The sequence below is a fragment of the Pocillopora damicornis genome, chromosome 8, assembly GCF_964200805.1.
Source record: "Pocillopora damicornis chromosome 8, jaPocDami1.2, whole genome shotgun sequence".
NCBI lineage: Eukaryota > Metazoa > Cnidaria > Anthozoa > Scleractinia > Pocilloporidae > Pocillopora > Pocillopora damicornis.
The window spans coordinates 2,641,859-2,656,582 of record NC_142677.1 but is presented as its reverse complement, the minus strand read 5'-3'; the positions used below and the strand labels follow the sequence as shown (position 1 = coordinate 2,656,582).

The 14,724-nt window shown below is 37.2% G+C and overlaps 3 protein-coding genes across 6 annotated transcripts in view; 2 read left to right on the top strand and 1 right to left on the bottom strand.

The window, feature by feature from the left end:
• LOC113680499 (uncharacterized) overlaps window positions 1–2,425 on the top strand; it is a 35,172-nt gene extending 32,747 nt beyond the window's left edge. For both annotated transcript variants that reach the window (XM_027197529.2, XM_089180016.1), the window contains exons 48-50: window positions 260–395; window positions 610–720; window positions 1,220–2,425. In XM_027197529.2, coding sequence (XP_027053330.2) covers window positions 260–395; window positions 610–720; window positions 1,220–1,336 — 364 coding nt within the window. In that variant the 3' untranslated portion in view covers window positions 1,337–2,425. The remainder of the gene's footprint in view (window positions 1–259; window positions 396–609; window positions 721–1,219) is intronic.
• LOC113680498 (potassium voltage-gated channel subfamily A member 2) lies at window positions 1,959–5,031 on the bottom strand. Its single transcript, XM_027197528.2, has 2 exons — window positions 3,482–5,031; window positions 1,959–2,875 (listed from the first exon to the last, which is right to left on the bottom strand). The coding sequence occupies exons 1-2, from the start codon at window positions 4,725–4,727 to the stop codon at window positions 2,742–2,744; spliced, it is 1,380 nt and encodes a 459-aa protein (XP_027053329.2). The 5' UTR covers window positions 4,728–5,031; the 3' UTR covers window positions 1,959–2,741.
• A 230-nt stretch (window positions 5,032–5,261) lies between these two features.
• Window positions 5,262–14,392, top strand: LOC113680552 (uncharacterized). Of its 3 annotated transcripts, none has more exons than XM_089180018.1 (9): window positions 5,262–6,411; window positions 8,316–8,463; window positions 9,423–9,621; window positions 10,434–10,512; window positions 11,509–11,559; window positions 12,434–12,594; window positions 12,896–12,968; window positions 13,258–13,405; window positions 14,033–14,392. In XM_089180018.1, the coding sequence occupies exons 2-9, from the start codon at window positions 8,430–8,432 to the stop codon at window positions 14,143–14,145; spliced, it is 858 nt and encodes a 285-aa protein (XP_089036144.1). In that variant the 5' UTR covers window positions 5,262–6,411; window positions 8,316–8,429; the 3' UTR covers window positions 14,146–14,392. The 3 variants fall into 3 exon arrangements, with proteins under 3 accessions (XP_089036144.1, XP_027053389.2, XP_089036143.1); XM_027197588.2 differs by lacking the exon at window positions 5,262–6,411 and adding an exon at window positions 6,613–7,320; XM_089180017.1 differs by lacking the exon at window positions 5,262–6,411 and adding an exon at window positions 7,840–8,222.
• The last annotated feature ends 332 nt before the right edge of the window (window positions 14,393–14,724 follow it).

The window sequence follows — 14,724 nt, the reverse complement described above, 5'->3', positions numbered from 1 at the left end:
GGTCAATATTAACAAGTTTCTCTATACCTTAACATTCGCTGGACTTGTGTATTCTATTCAGAAAGGACACGCGTGTCTTTTTACCAAGATTGCAACCTAACGCTCTGAGTTACCTCCATCTCTACTGGGTGACGTAAACTGACGTACGCTTCCCGGGTAATAGGTGGAAAATTTGCGTTTCCCTTCGTTTCGCATGTTGGATCATTTGTGTGTGAACAAAGGCTGATTCATTTCTCACACTGTCATTTGTTCCTTTCAGCAAAATGTGTTTCCGCGCCTGGTTTCATGACACAAAACTTGAGATACACAGCAGAAAGAGGGAAGAACGCATTGTAGCGAAGCACTTCATGATGTGGAAGAAGAGAATTGACTTGAACTCGATCGCCACTGAAATGGTGAGACTCAGTAACTGTATTGCACTAAGCGTCGCAGAGTTGAGGGGACGCATACTTGGATTGTACTAGTTGTCACTGAAGACCTTTAATCTTAGGAGACGCAAGAAGGAACAACTTAAGTTCCAATATTTTCGTTCGTCTCAGGAGAGTGCATACTATTCATGTCGTTTTTCAGTATCTGATCATTTTTATTTATTTATTTTTTTATTTTTAGGTTGATCGCCGTGTATTTGAAAAGTTTTGGACGAAATGGCGTCACCAGTTGATAAGGAAAAGAGTGTCGGAAATGATGATGAAGCATGAAGACAAGAAGCAGCTATCTGAGGTAAGAGGAGGCGTCATCTTCAATCTCATAGGGCTAAGAGAAAATTATTGGTATTTGTATTGGTACTGGGGTTTCAAAAGAGGTGGGGAACTTGATTTGTAAATGGGCAAGAGAAAGAGAAAAAATTGTACTTCCAGGGGGCTGAGGATAACCGGGAGATCGAGATGTCGAGAACTTAGGATACAGGGAAGTTCGAAATGCCCGTCGGGGGGACCCAAGATACGGGGTGGGGGTAGGGGGGCGCAACAGATACTAGACTTATGAAGAGTTTTCCGGGGGTTCCAGATATCTTAGGAGCCGAGATATCCTGGCTAGAATAACAGCAATAGATTGTCAAGACTCGGTCCAAGTTCGAGATTCAGGAGCTTAAGAAAAATAGAAATTATTCCTTAACATAATAACATCTCATTTAAAGTACCTAAGAATGTCTACCATGTTCGTAATGTTTTTGCTTCAAGTAGAAAAGCAGGTCACATATTTTCTGTTTTTCACCTAATAGGTTTTCATGGCTTGGTACCAGCTCACGCTTGTGCGCCGTCGCTTGCTCAAAGGATGGCAAATGTACAAGACCAAGAAACTCTTTAGGCTCTGGATGCAAAAATACAACGAGTCGTAACCTGCGAGTGAAAAAAACTACCGTTTTGAGAAACGACTTTAAAAAACGCAAACTTTTCTTGGTCGTTATAAGATCATAGGGATCGGTCATTATTTATTTCCGGAGGGGGAGGGCTGGAGGATTTTGGTTGTGTCAAAACAAAATTTACCTGAACCCCCCTTAGGCTCTGTGGTAGTTTAATGATCTCATCCCACAAGCATTAAACTTGCTATAGTCTTACCCTTTGACACTGTGCTGGCGCCGACTGATCCTCCCTCCGGTCCCCTGAAAACCATTCAATCTTCCCCCCCCCCCCATCCTCCAATCATTCCCCCCCCACCAGCTCCAAGACGAAAATAATGACTGGTTCCTAAATAGTGTCACATTTTGCGTCTGAAAATACGACCACAAAATTTTTTACAACGATTTTTTCCACCTTAAGGAAACATCGACGACCATGTACATACTTTCGTTGTAAATTCGTCTGTTGAGTTTTATGAGCGAGAAAATATGAAGAATTACAGTGGACAAAAGAAATATCTCAGTTAAGCTAACAACATTTTGTTTGTGTAAAAACACATGAAGATTTATAGTGTGCGTATTCATTTCAAAATGAAGTAATTATTCTCGAATAACAGTATCGTTTTATTTTGATATTTATTTTTTTCATCGTTTCCTATTTGTTGTACATTTTCTATTTTATGAGATGATTTTTAAGATGATACAAATAGATATTTAAATGAAAATTCCTTATTTATTTTTTTAACCCTCTTGTTTGTTAGTTATTGACTTAGCATTGCGGAAAATTGATACCTCTAATCGTATTAATGTTTTTGGTGAAAGGGAAAATTTCTATGATAAACATAAAAAATGCCAAGGTGTGGATGAGGAACCAAAATTGTTTTGAGTTTGTGAGAAATTTCTCTTAGATTAAATTACATCTTCTCTTGCTTTTTTTTATCCTTTGTTTCAAGAACCTGCAAAGCTACCTCGTATTTAGTGAAATTGCATTTTATTACGAAGATTGCATCGATCACTCAGTGTAAAGTATTGATTCTTTGTAGAATTGATTAATTATAGACTACGAGCTGAATAAATCTCTTTATTTACTCCTGTTGTTCACAGCTATCTACCGTTTGGAGCCATCAGTACTATTCTCATACAATTAAAATTAAAATTAAACCAGTATGGAACCCCAAGAGGGAATGTAGGCTAAATTTGCGTCGTTTTCTCGGATCCTGTCTTCTTACCTCCCGATTCTGGCTCATTTTCTGAGCAGAGGCTGGCAAAGGGCCCAGAGGAGTAAAGGGCCCGTCAGAAATAGAAGCTCTAGACGAGGACTTTACGAGAAAGTGTGAGTTAAATTGTTATCATGTCATCAGGTGATCACAACGTGCATTGCATTCAATTTAGTGACCAGTTCACTTTATCGACATTGACATAACGGCTTGCTGTCTTCCAGTTTTTGAAACCGGACAAACTTATTGTAAATGATCGGCAGAAGAGGTGTTATGAATATAACACCTGAGATGGTGCACAGTCCACCCAGAATCTTCCCACCTGCAGAAAAAAGAAGAAAATGTAATTCCGTCAAGTACAGAACGGGCACCTTTTCCTGACACTCATTTTTTTTTTTTTTTTTTTTATCAATGTTAGTATCTGAGCAAATGCAAACCTACCCCTTCCCCCAACCCAGCAACCGATAACAAGTTAGGATTAGTATTGAATTAGGGGAGGAGCAGTTTCGCAGTTGCTTAGATACTGCAGAGTATACGGCACAAAACACATGTTTCTTACATCGTGTGAGACATACACGGCCGTCAGCACGGATTTTTTTTCTAGAAAGATCATGAAATCGTGATAAGGAAGTCATTTGCGCTTTAAGAGTTAAATGAATGATAAGCGGCTAACAGTTTGCCATCTATATTTCACTATCCGTTGCGTCAGCCAATCAATTGTAAGCTAGTGATGTCATAGCTTGCAATCGTGCGCTTGTCGCACGAGTCACACGTGCAGTAGACGGCTTTTTGATTTGTTCAAAGGCTTGGAGCCGTCATGAGATTCTATGGGTTCTTATCTCGACGTCAAAAAGATTATGTTCCACAACTTTGGAAAAATGAAAATTGTGTAGTACCTTGATAAAGAGACAATGAATTTTACACTTACCAAGAGTGTTTGGAACCATATCACCATACCCAACAGTAGTAATTGTCACAACAGCCCACCAGAACGAGTGAGGAATACTTCGAAATTCCGTTTCTTGGTCCCAAGTTTCGCAGTAATATACAAGAATCCCAAATAAAATGGTTCCTGTGAGAGTTAAAGAAACCATCGTCCACAGATCTGATAGACATGCGGTAACAGTTTTTTTAAGCACTATCATCGTTGAAGCGTAGCGAGAGACTTTAAGCACTTGAAATATTTTTGAAAGATGAAAGATCTTGATCAGATAAACAGGCGGTGCTTTTGACTTTTCGGACACGACCAAATAAATGTAGAATGGTAAAATAGCGGCTATGTCCACGATGTTTAGAAATTTGAGCAGGAATCTTCGCTTTTCTGGCGAAACAAGAAAACGAATAATTAATTCCAGTGTGAACCAGGCGATGCAAAATTCCTTAGCTCTTGAGGTGAAATATTGCACTGTGAAGGAATTGCTATCGTGGGTCATTATTGCATTGTTTTGGTTTGTACTGATGTTAAGGTGCACTCCACTATCTATGACTTCCTCAACAAGATTCGAGTTTCGTACGCTTGGAAGACTTTCAATACACAAAATAGCAATGGCGAGCAAAATTACCATCAGCGAAAACAGCGTTGTGATTCGTGCGACGAAGCTTGAATCTGGAGACTCGCAAATTTCCCAAAACTTTTTTTGACAAACTGATTTTGGGGCTATCACTTTCTTTGGAAAAAATGCACTTGGAGTTGGCAAACTGTGTCGCCTTTCTTCCGAGCTCAAATACTCGTACAGGCCAAAGAAATGAAAATCGTCTGCCAAAAGCTGTAGCGAGAACGTTTTACTCGGAAAAACTAGTATTCCATTTGTTACGTAAAAGTAAAAGATGCTTTCAAATGTCGTTCGATTTCTGTCAAAAAAGAATTCGTGGTTCTCCTCATCGTGAAAAGGTGCTCTTTTTTCTGGATCTGCTAGCAAACTTGTAGGAAATCTTAGCAGTTGTTGAACAGTGATTACGTATGGTTTTCCACATACATTGACTCGTATCTTTTTTCCCCTGCGGGATAGAGTCTCGCAAGAAATACCGTCAGGATCTTCCGAGGGATTAAGTTGTCGCTCTGGGTCGGCCCTCTGTGCGCGACGCACGAACGTTTTCGCCAATCCTCTACGGTATATCTTCGGTGATGTCGGGTAAGTTTCCAAATTTGATGGTTTTCCATAGTAAGGTAGCATCTTGGGTTAACATCCAATCGCCAGACGTCACTAGCGTTTTTCTTTTCTTCTTTTCTGCACACCAATTGTTATTTCGGTTCAAGATCAATGCAAGTGACAGCATGCGATCTTACGCCAAACCACATTCTTTACTAAGTTTGTTTACATCTCGAACCCTTAACCTTGTCAGCGGATGACTATAATACAATCTATCATCGAGGTCAATCTGTTCCATTTTTCAGCCGATTAATCTCATTAAAAACAATTAAAAATGTCTTAGGTTCTTCTCTCCGTGTAGCCAGAATTTGAAATTGCACATTCATCTGCTCAAAAATCCGCGTAGTATCGAACAATAATAAACAGAGGCGGTTCTCCGATTTCTAAAGTGATTGCCCTAAGTCTGTGTGTTATCGGTGCGAATCATTATTGTCTTTTGTGATACCATACCGATTATCACAAGTGGCCTGTCGTAAAAACGAATGAAACCAGTCGAGTGTTTTGATGTGTACTATAATCAGCAATAATGAAATATGTTTACGGTTTAGAAACCAGCTCAGTTTTAGCTGATCTCTTCCTATTTCCGATTTTTGGCCCGTTTGAAGAGGTATTTAAAATGCAATGTATTGTAACCTTATGTATGTGGCTTTATTCCGCTGATGTTCCTTTACTTTGAAATATTTCGTGTATCACTTACATTATTTCCAGAAGATTCGCAAAATTTTAGCTATTTTTTCTTTTTTTTTTTTTAAATGCCATTTACCTTTTGCCGATGACATTTCCGCCCTTAGAAACAATAACAAAGTGACCGATTAACAGTACTCGATGACTATTTTCCCTCTCTGTAGCGGCGTTACAGCTCTTTCACTTTAAGTAATTTTTGCACATATAAACTGTGAAGTTGAGTGGCCGTTAACTCAGTATTTAATTTATACACAACACTTCTTCTTACGTATAAATACAGGAATTTCAATAACTTGTACCATAAGCACGAGAGATGGAAACACGAGAGCCCGGCTGCTCGCAGACTAAAAAGACGGCGACGAGTGGTCTTATAGGTGACGGTACACCGCTGTTACCGGCTTTTCAAGTTACAACTGAAAAAGGAACGGTAGAGTACAGTTTAAACCCGCGTAGAACAACTTAGTGGATTAAAAACATCCTGGCAGAAATGCCTCCTTCATTCCCTGAAATACAAGAACCTACATTTAGCCGAACAAGATCAAGCAGGTTCTCATATTTTGGGTTACAGTAATATCATGAAAAACATTTTAACCGAGGAGTGTAACTTTCAGATTGCAAATTTGAGTATAGCAACAACATACTGTACCAAACTGTAATTACAAACGAAAGTATTAATCCCTACAACAAAAGCAAGTCAATGTAAAGTCTTTATTAGCTTCATGGACTTTGGATAAAAGAGGTTTACAATGTATTGTATGCATTCTTGCGGTGTAACAGTCTAAAATTTTGCCTTTTCAGTCAGGTGCACATTAACAAAGTTAAATCTGGTTTTTTTCTGACATCTGAAATATTAGTCTGTAATCCACTTGGATTTCGAGTCATTTCCCCTGTCCTCTGTTGTACTGGGCATCAATCCATTCTACCTCAATCTCTCCATAGTCACTCAGGAACCTACTGTGGAGCCGTGTAGGCCTATTAACACTTGCAACAAGTGTAGAGAAAACTGGACACACCACGGAGTCGGGTAAGCCTGTCTACCCCAATTTACACTAAAGAACCTAATTAAGAACCTATTCAGCCTAAATCGCCAATAGGGGCCCAAAATACAAGAACCTACTTACCAGACTTAACTTTGTTAATTGTGCACCTTGCTTAAAAAAAAAAATAGGTCCTTATACGCAGGTTTTCACTTTATCTCACCATATATCCGTGAATCCAGTCCAAGACAATTAATCATGATTTTACCAACTGCAGGCCTCATCTCCATGCTCAAAACCGGGCTCTCTCGTTCACACAGAATCTCAAAACAATTAAGCAGTACACTTTCAACATGAAGATTTTCTTATTTGTTTTGTCTATCCTGGAACGAGCCCTAACTTCTGCCAACCACCAAGAACTTCCTCACGGTCATGGAGAAGAACTTGGCAAACACAGAGACAGCGATGGGCATGTAGAGATTTTACAACAACTTCCATCGCCTCAGGAGTTTTGGAACCAATATGCAAGTTTGCGAAAACCTGTTGTTTTTCGCGGAGCAGCTAAAAAATTTCCTGCTTTCCATTTATGGACTGATCAATATTTAAAAGACAATTATGGCGAGTTAGAAGTTAAACTGGAGGCTAAACGCGAGAAAGATCATGTTCCTGTTGGAGAAAGGGGTCTTGGTCGTGACACGATTCGTAGTTTTCTGGAAACTTATCAACAGAAAGATTCCTATACCGTGTCTCAGCTGCCAGATCCGTTGTCAACAGAAGTTTTCGTGTTACCCTCCCTGATGTGTGGTTCTTTCAGTGAGAGAATTTTAGAAGCAAATCTTTGGTTGAGTTCGGGCGGAACTCGCAGTATGTTGCATAAAGATGCAGACAATGCCATTAATTGCTTGCTCAATGGCACCAAAGACTGGATACTCATTCACCCAGAAAACGAACAAAACGTACGATCTTGCAGATAAGAATTATTTTGAAATCTTTATTTCGTTTTTTGATGAAAAGATGGCTTCAAATAGTTTTTTTGACAAAGAAATCTCTCTTGAATTGAAAATTGTCACTTCGTTCAAAGTTGGAAATTTTTCATGCTTCCTTGTTCTAATCTTCCATTCCTAGACCTTTTATATTGAGATCTGCATCTCAAAAAGTCATCACCTTGTCATTGACGCCTTCAGAAAAACACTTTGTTGTCAAATTTACCTTAGAAACTAGTTCAGATTTTTTAAAATATGAACCTTTGCTATGGTAATGAATTATTTGAAATCTGATAGCAATTAACATGATGAGTTCTTTAGTTTTGATACTCGATCGCTCAAGTTTTAAATTCGTATGAACTATTTACTAAGCTTCCGCATTTAGCAAAAGGTCCGCTGCGTAAATAATTGCTAAGCTTGGTGAACAAATAACCACTGTTATTACCTGTATGAAACAGGTGTTTTTTCGTTGAATAATTTACTTATAAATTGTTTCTTTAAGACGTTTAGTCCACTATCTCTTTTAACTGATTCACAATCTTTAGTGATGAAAAAACTTTATTTGAAAATCTTTGTGACTTTTTTCAAATCTTTGTTTAGAAAAAAAATAGAAAGCTCCTGTGGACAGTTGTGGTTATGGTTTTCAATTGGATTTTCCCTTTTAAAATTTCTCAAGTGAAAATATTTTTCCTTAAGTCTAAATTGTTTCCATAAATTTGAGATTTCTTAAGTTGACACTTTCATTTAACTGAGAATTTTTTAAAGTCTTAGATGATCTATTTTCCTTACTGTTAAGAAAATTTTCAACTTGGGAGGGAATGGTACTCAACTTAATTGGGAAGAATATCCTTGTGCAGAAAGTTCTTTGCTTCCATGTAAGGAAAACAATCTTGATCCAGTTAAGCCTTTGAGTTGTAGCAGCTATTCACAAGAGATCTGATGTCTTTACTAATATTTGTGGATTGCAGATACCAGTTGCTGATGGGGACAGAGGCTATGGAGGGTTTGCCACATTGGACGTTCAAAGTGTAAATCTTATCAAATATCCCAAATTCAAACAAGTTAGATGGCAGTATGCAAATATGACACCAGGAGATTGCCTGTTCTTGCCTTACAGTAAGCACTACTTACTAGCCTTATGATGTAACCAGAGTAAAAAATTTTTGTCTTTTTATTGGTTTTTTTTAAAACCATTAGTGTTACATCCTGCACTTTTACTACTGACATACTATGTACTTGTAATGCTAATGGTATTAAAAAACAAATTATTAAAAGATAGATTGAAATTTTTCACTTTACCCATAATACTAAAATTTGATCCTAACATAGACATTTGATACTAAGAATAATTACCATACATTATCATGAATGTCTAGACTATATGTACATGAAGATTTTAAGAGAAACTTTTGTCTCAAGAATCAAGTACTTTAAAGGGGGGTAAACATGAGGGGACGCAAATCGTCTGCACTGTAAGTACATATCACAATTTACGAAAACTTCATTTTTCTTGTGAAAAATGATAGCCGTCTTATTGAAACTTGATGACAAGTATAAGCCGGCAAGAAAACAGTGCAAAAGCAATTATCTGTCACATCGATGTCAGCAGCAACAGGATTATGACACCTTACAGGAAAGCTGCCTGGAGCGTTCAAAAAGTCCCATACATTTTCTTAGACTAAAAGTCTAAGAAAATGTTGGGGACTCTCCGGGATACTTACAGTACAGACGATTTGCGTCCCCTCATGGATCGATATTTTAAGCACATGATAAATCTCAAAATTAATATATGGCACATGAATTTTACATAAAGGCAATGTAAGGTGAGATTTGAAGTTTTTGACCTATGAAACACTGTTTTAAGTACATGTGACATGCAAATTTTAAAAATTTGTGCATGAAAAGAGATCAGGACCCTCATTCTAAGAAAGTGTAGAGAGTACATGCATATATTAGTTAGTTTCTGAAACATCATGCTCTATCAGTGTATTAGGTAGTGTGTACAAATGTCTGCATGCAGCTATTTCAAAGCCTAACATTTTTAACTAAAGATGGATTTTTATCATTTATATCAGGTTACTGGCATCAAGTGCGATCATATGGCTTCAAGAACATGGCTGTTTCAGTTCTATTCTCACGCCTGACAGAGTTTGACCCTATTGGATGTGAGAGTGCCAAGCTGGAGTACACACCCCTGTCTGATGTGAACATGGTATGGACCTACCCAGGACATGGCCCACAAACCATGGGGAACTTAGATCCGTTTGAAATGAAGTACGTATTACATGAATTATTCGATACTAGAGGGTATAGGGCTAACAACTATAATAATTGAAAGTAGAAGATAAATAAGAAATAGAAGCTGTGGCCAGGTTAATCTGGACACCATGTTGTTTGATCAGATTACATGCAGGACTGGGAACTTAATTCATATCAGGTAAAATGTCCCAGGTATTGCGCAATGTTTGCACAAACCCTTATTAAGCAACTTTTTATTGTAAAGTTAACCCTTTATCTCCTAAAAATGAGTGGGATCTTATTTATTTTTATAGTATCAAAATTAAACAAAACTAAAGTAATCCTTTTTTACTTGGTATATGAAATCAAGTTAAAAGTTTTCCATGTGCCCTCATTTGGCCAATTCTCAGATAAAGATGGGTAAGTTTCTAAAGAAACAGCTAGGGTAATTTAATAGTATCAACTGAGTTGATAATGTAAATAGGCCACTTTAACCCTTTAACTCCCATGAGTGACGAAGACAGAATTTCTCCTTACAATATCAATACAATATCAACCAGATAAATGATGAGAATCAAGAAAAATATCAATTTGGGGATAATCAGTTGATCCAATACTACATTCTCTGAACTAACATTATAAGAATTGTATGGTTGACAGTAAGGAGAATGACAAATTTGATCTGGGAGTTAAAGGGTTAAAGAGTTTCAAAGCTGATGTTTTGAGCATTAGCCCTTTGTCAGAGCCTATTCTAGGATAAGTTCCTTTTCCAATTGAAATTGCATGAATAAATAATATTATGCTCCCTGGGATCACTGTTGATTTCATCTTTGTTTAATTTGTTATAGAGATCATTATATCAGTTTTGTGGAAAGTAAGAAAAGTAAGAGACTGGACATAGAAGACTTTTTTCAACTACTTACTGAAGTAAGGAAACCTATACATGTGTATGTGTGATCCTACAATAAGCATCCTGCCAGGGATTTTTGATTTGAATAATACATGTATGATACCACTGTAGCCTATGTGGGAGACATAATGACACAGTGATTTCTGTGCTGGACTCTAGGTCAAGAAGTCTGGGTTCGAGACCGGGCCAGGTCATTTTGTTGCATTCTTAAGCAAAACACTTTAATTTCAGTGTCTCTCTCCACTCAGGAGTATTAAATTCTTACTAATCAGGCGTGAGGGCTGTACTGGGGAATATTGACCCAAAGTCATGGCGAGGTCTAGATCTATACAAATATGATCAAGGGCCAATGTTTCCTAGTATGACTCCAGCACTCAGACAAACTTGTTTATTTTGGAGACAGAAGACAGAAATATGTGGCTCCTAAAAAATTTCCATGGAAACGGTCCATATAGAAAAATCCAGACCAAGCAAGAATGCTCAGATTTACCTCAAGATTTAGACTACCTTGCCATATAATGAAAATGGGTACTTTTTACCAGCAAATTGTCTGGGAATTCAAAGCCTGATGAAATGCTAAGGGATAACCTTGTGATGGACTGGCATCCCATTCAGGGGGGAGTAGCTCTTCCTCCTTGTTGCTTCATGCTAAGGGAATCAGGATAAACCCCAGCTGGGTGGGCCACTTTGCTCCAGAGCAGACTCTATTACCTCAAGTTAAGAGCAGAAAGGGAGACTCCCTTTCTTCTCTTTACAGCCTCTGGCTAAGAGTAATTTTGTTGTAAAACACTTAAAATGGCCTGTGAAGGAAAAAAATACCACAAATGCATCAATTATCATTTCATTTAATTTTAGTGAGATATTCAGACATAGATGTAATTTAGATTATGCAATTTTCAGAGCTGTATTCATAACCCCCATAGATTTTGTTTGTCTCTTGTCAACGGTAATTAACCACAGACACATAGTGTGGTCTGCCTGTGCTATGACTTACTTTTGCTGTTCCGCTGCAGGGTGAAGTTATGGAAGAACATGAAGATGTAAGAAGAAACATCGCTGAAAAAGTAAGTTACTCAGTAATTTATGATGACGTAGGGCCACAACAGCAGGCGACTGGCAAAAAAGTTGAAATATTATTGATTATTTAAGTAGAGAGGTGAATGATTGAAAACAAGTTAACATTAAAAGTACAATTATGTACAATTAAAAGGTGTAAATTCTAAGGAAAGAGAAGAGAGATTAATTGTGTGCACTTTAAAATTGTGTATTACTGTGGATCATTGATGTTCTTGTCTCATGGCTTCCAAGTTCCTCAGTTTCCTACACTGTATTAAGTTTTAATACCAAAAAAAGAAAACTTTTGTGTAAGATTATTTTTCAATTTAAAACCATAGTGATTACAACAACCAACCAGAGGAAAGGATTTGTGATACTCAATTAAAAATGTCTCTATTGGTTGAGAAAGTGGTGTAAGCTTTTTAAACCAATCACAGAGTGAAGTGATTGAAGTAAAAAGTTCGAGTTTAAGTAATTAAGGAGGTGAATGAGTGAAAACAAGTAAACAGTAAATGGTACAACTACAATTAAAAGACACAAAATTGTAATTCTAAGGAAAGAGAGGAAAGATTGTGTGCACTTTAAAATTGTGTGTACTTATGGCCACCAAGTTTCCCCAATTTTTTTATGTTTTAATACCAGTCAGAGTAAACTTTTATTTAGGAGTTCTTTTCAATTCAAAGCAAAAGTGATCGTAACAACCAACCAGAGGAAAAGAGTTGTGATACTCAATTGAAAATGTCTCTATTGTTTGAGAAAGTGGTATAAGCTTTTTAGACCAATCACAAAGAGAAGTGATTGAAGTAAAACCTTGAAGAAGTCTAAGACTAGTTTTGACACGTCAAATGAAAAATTAATACTTTGTTTATTTTACCTTTGAAGGTTCTTACAATAATGGATGCTGAAAACAAAGGTTATGTCACCAAACAAGACATTGAGGCCCTTACAATAGAACAAGTGAAACAAGTGGCAAATGAGATTGATCCAGACCCTGCAAACACGGAGGAATATGAATTTGCTGTTTTTGATCTGAATGAAGTCAAGTAAGAGACATGTAATAATTCTTGCTACTTTAATGCCACTGTATTTTTTCTTTTTTGACGGTAGTTTTTAGAATTTGGTGATAATGGATACCTGTGGAAAAACCTGCTCTCCCTCCCCTCCCACCCTCTTACTTGCCCCTCACTGTGGTGCCCTCAGTTGGTTTCCAGGCTGACGTCATTTGTGAGATATGTCTCTTGTTGGTTCCAGTCCTTCCTCTGAAATTTTTTCTTGGTCACCTGTTTTCCTCCTTTCCCTAAATCCAGAGTTCTCACAAGCATTTTATTTTTTTCCTCTTTTCAGGTCTGTTTTTAACCGAGCTTTGCAAGATGGACATGGAAAACTGACAAAGGACAACTTGATAGCACGTTATGAGGTAATTAACATGAAACCTGCAGAGGAATTGTTATTGGAAAAGGGGTCCAAGAACTAAGACACTTACAAATATAGCAATTTTCAACTGGGTTGCTTCACTTTGCCCTCTGTAATTTGTCCAGAAATCTTGTTCCTCCAAATTTCACATTTACCTAAGAGCTTTTCAGCCAATTATATAAATATTATTTAGACAATTTGTTAGCCACAGACATCATCAGCTGACATACCAGCCACTAATTATGTTCTGTGTTCATGTTAGTCATGATTCATGGCTATTTTTTATCCTCCAGGATTTCGGTGGCTCTGCCAAAGTAGCGAAGGAACTTTACAACATGCTTCAGCCTAAAAATGCAGATTTTGTGTCAGAAGAAGAACTGAGGGAGCGTCTTGACCATGTCTTGAAGCTTTATTTGAAAAAGAAAGACGATGATAAATCAGGTTTGAAAAGCACACAAAACTTTAGAGTGACTTTCTTTTGAGTGTCAAAAGTAACCTGTGATGGTTTTGCCTCACTCTGCACTGTGAGTGATCCAGAAAAGTTACTCAATTTGCTCAACCTATCGGATGCAAAACTAAAACCAATGACAACTTGGCCCGTTTTCTCATGCTTAAGTTGTAAGCTTGTTTTTACTTTGAGTTGTCATTGGCTCTTTAGGTTATTTTCCTTTTTTCTGATTGACAATCAATAAGCACTTTCAAATATGTACTCACTGACTTAGTGGGAGGGCTGCAGTGAAGTCCACACTTTTTCAACGAAAAGCTAAAATGTCACTGTCAGGCCCAATCAACTTCAGTCAATAATCATTTCATCATATGACCATGAAGACTTAAAAATTTGTTTGAACCTAACTGGAGTGCCTTACACAAATCAGTAATAAGGGGGCTTTCTGAGCAACTATAAAAAAAATTTGACAATAAAAACCTTTCCTTTATTTCTTTGAGTCAGAAAAAAAAATTAATGGAAAACACAATGTCATCTCTCATTTTTTGGAGAGATCCACTCTCTGAAATGCTTTTCCAAGGTGAAGTGTCATTTAATGATGTCAGATTTTTTCTTTCTTTCAGGAATTTTCTATGAAAAAGAATTGGCTGAAGATAAAGAGATCATGAAACAAACACAACTACCATCAGATAGCTTGGATTCCATTCACAGAGAATCAACACACTCTGAGCTGTGATTTTCCAAAAAAGCATTTCTTGATAAGCCCACCAAAGTTTATTTTGTTGTCAGAAAAATGCCTTGATTTTTTTTGGCAAGTAAAATAAGCTTTTTAGAGTAAATTATAAACAATTTCGGGAAGTATTTCCTGAAAATTTTCTGTATTTATAATATTGAACAAAAAAGTAAAGTGAATATGCTAACAAATTAAAAGTTACTTCCTGTAGGAAGGAGAAGTGAATAAAACTAGAATTAAAGTCATCTTATGTTTTGTGTGGATTTGTTTCTGTATGCGCATCTGCAACAAATTATGGCAGGAAAGGAACAAACACCTGAAAAATATCTATTGAGGCATCATCCCATTTTAGCCCTTTAAACCCTAAGGGTCGCTGCCATTAAATTTCTTCCCAGAGTATCACCCCTCAATACCATATTGAGGTCAAGAGGATAAGGGAAATGATCATCTCAACTAAAGAAGCTTTTGATTGTTTGAAAATTAAGTTCTCTCTGTCAGTACCCAAGGAAATCGGTAGAGAACAGTATGGAGAATATGCATCCTGATATAAGTATGTAAAAGGTTGGTGGATCAGATTATTTC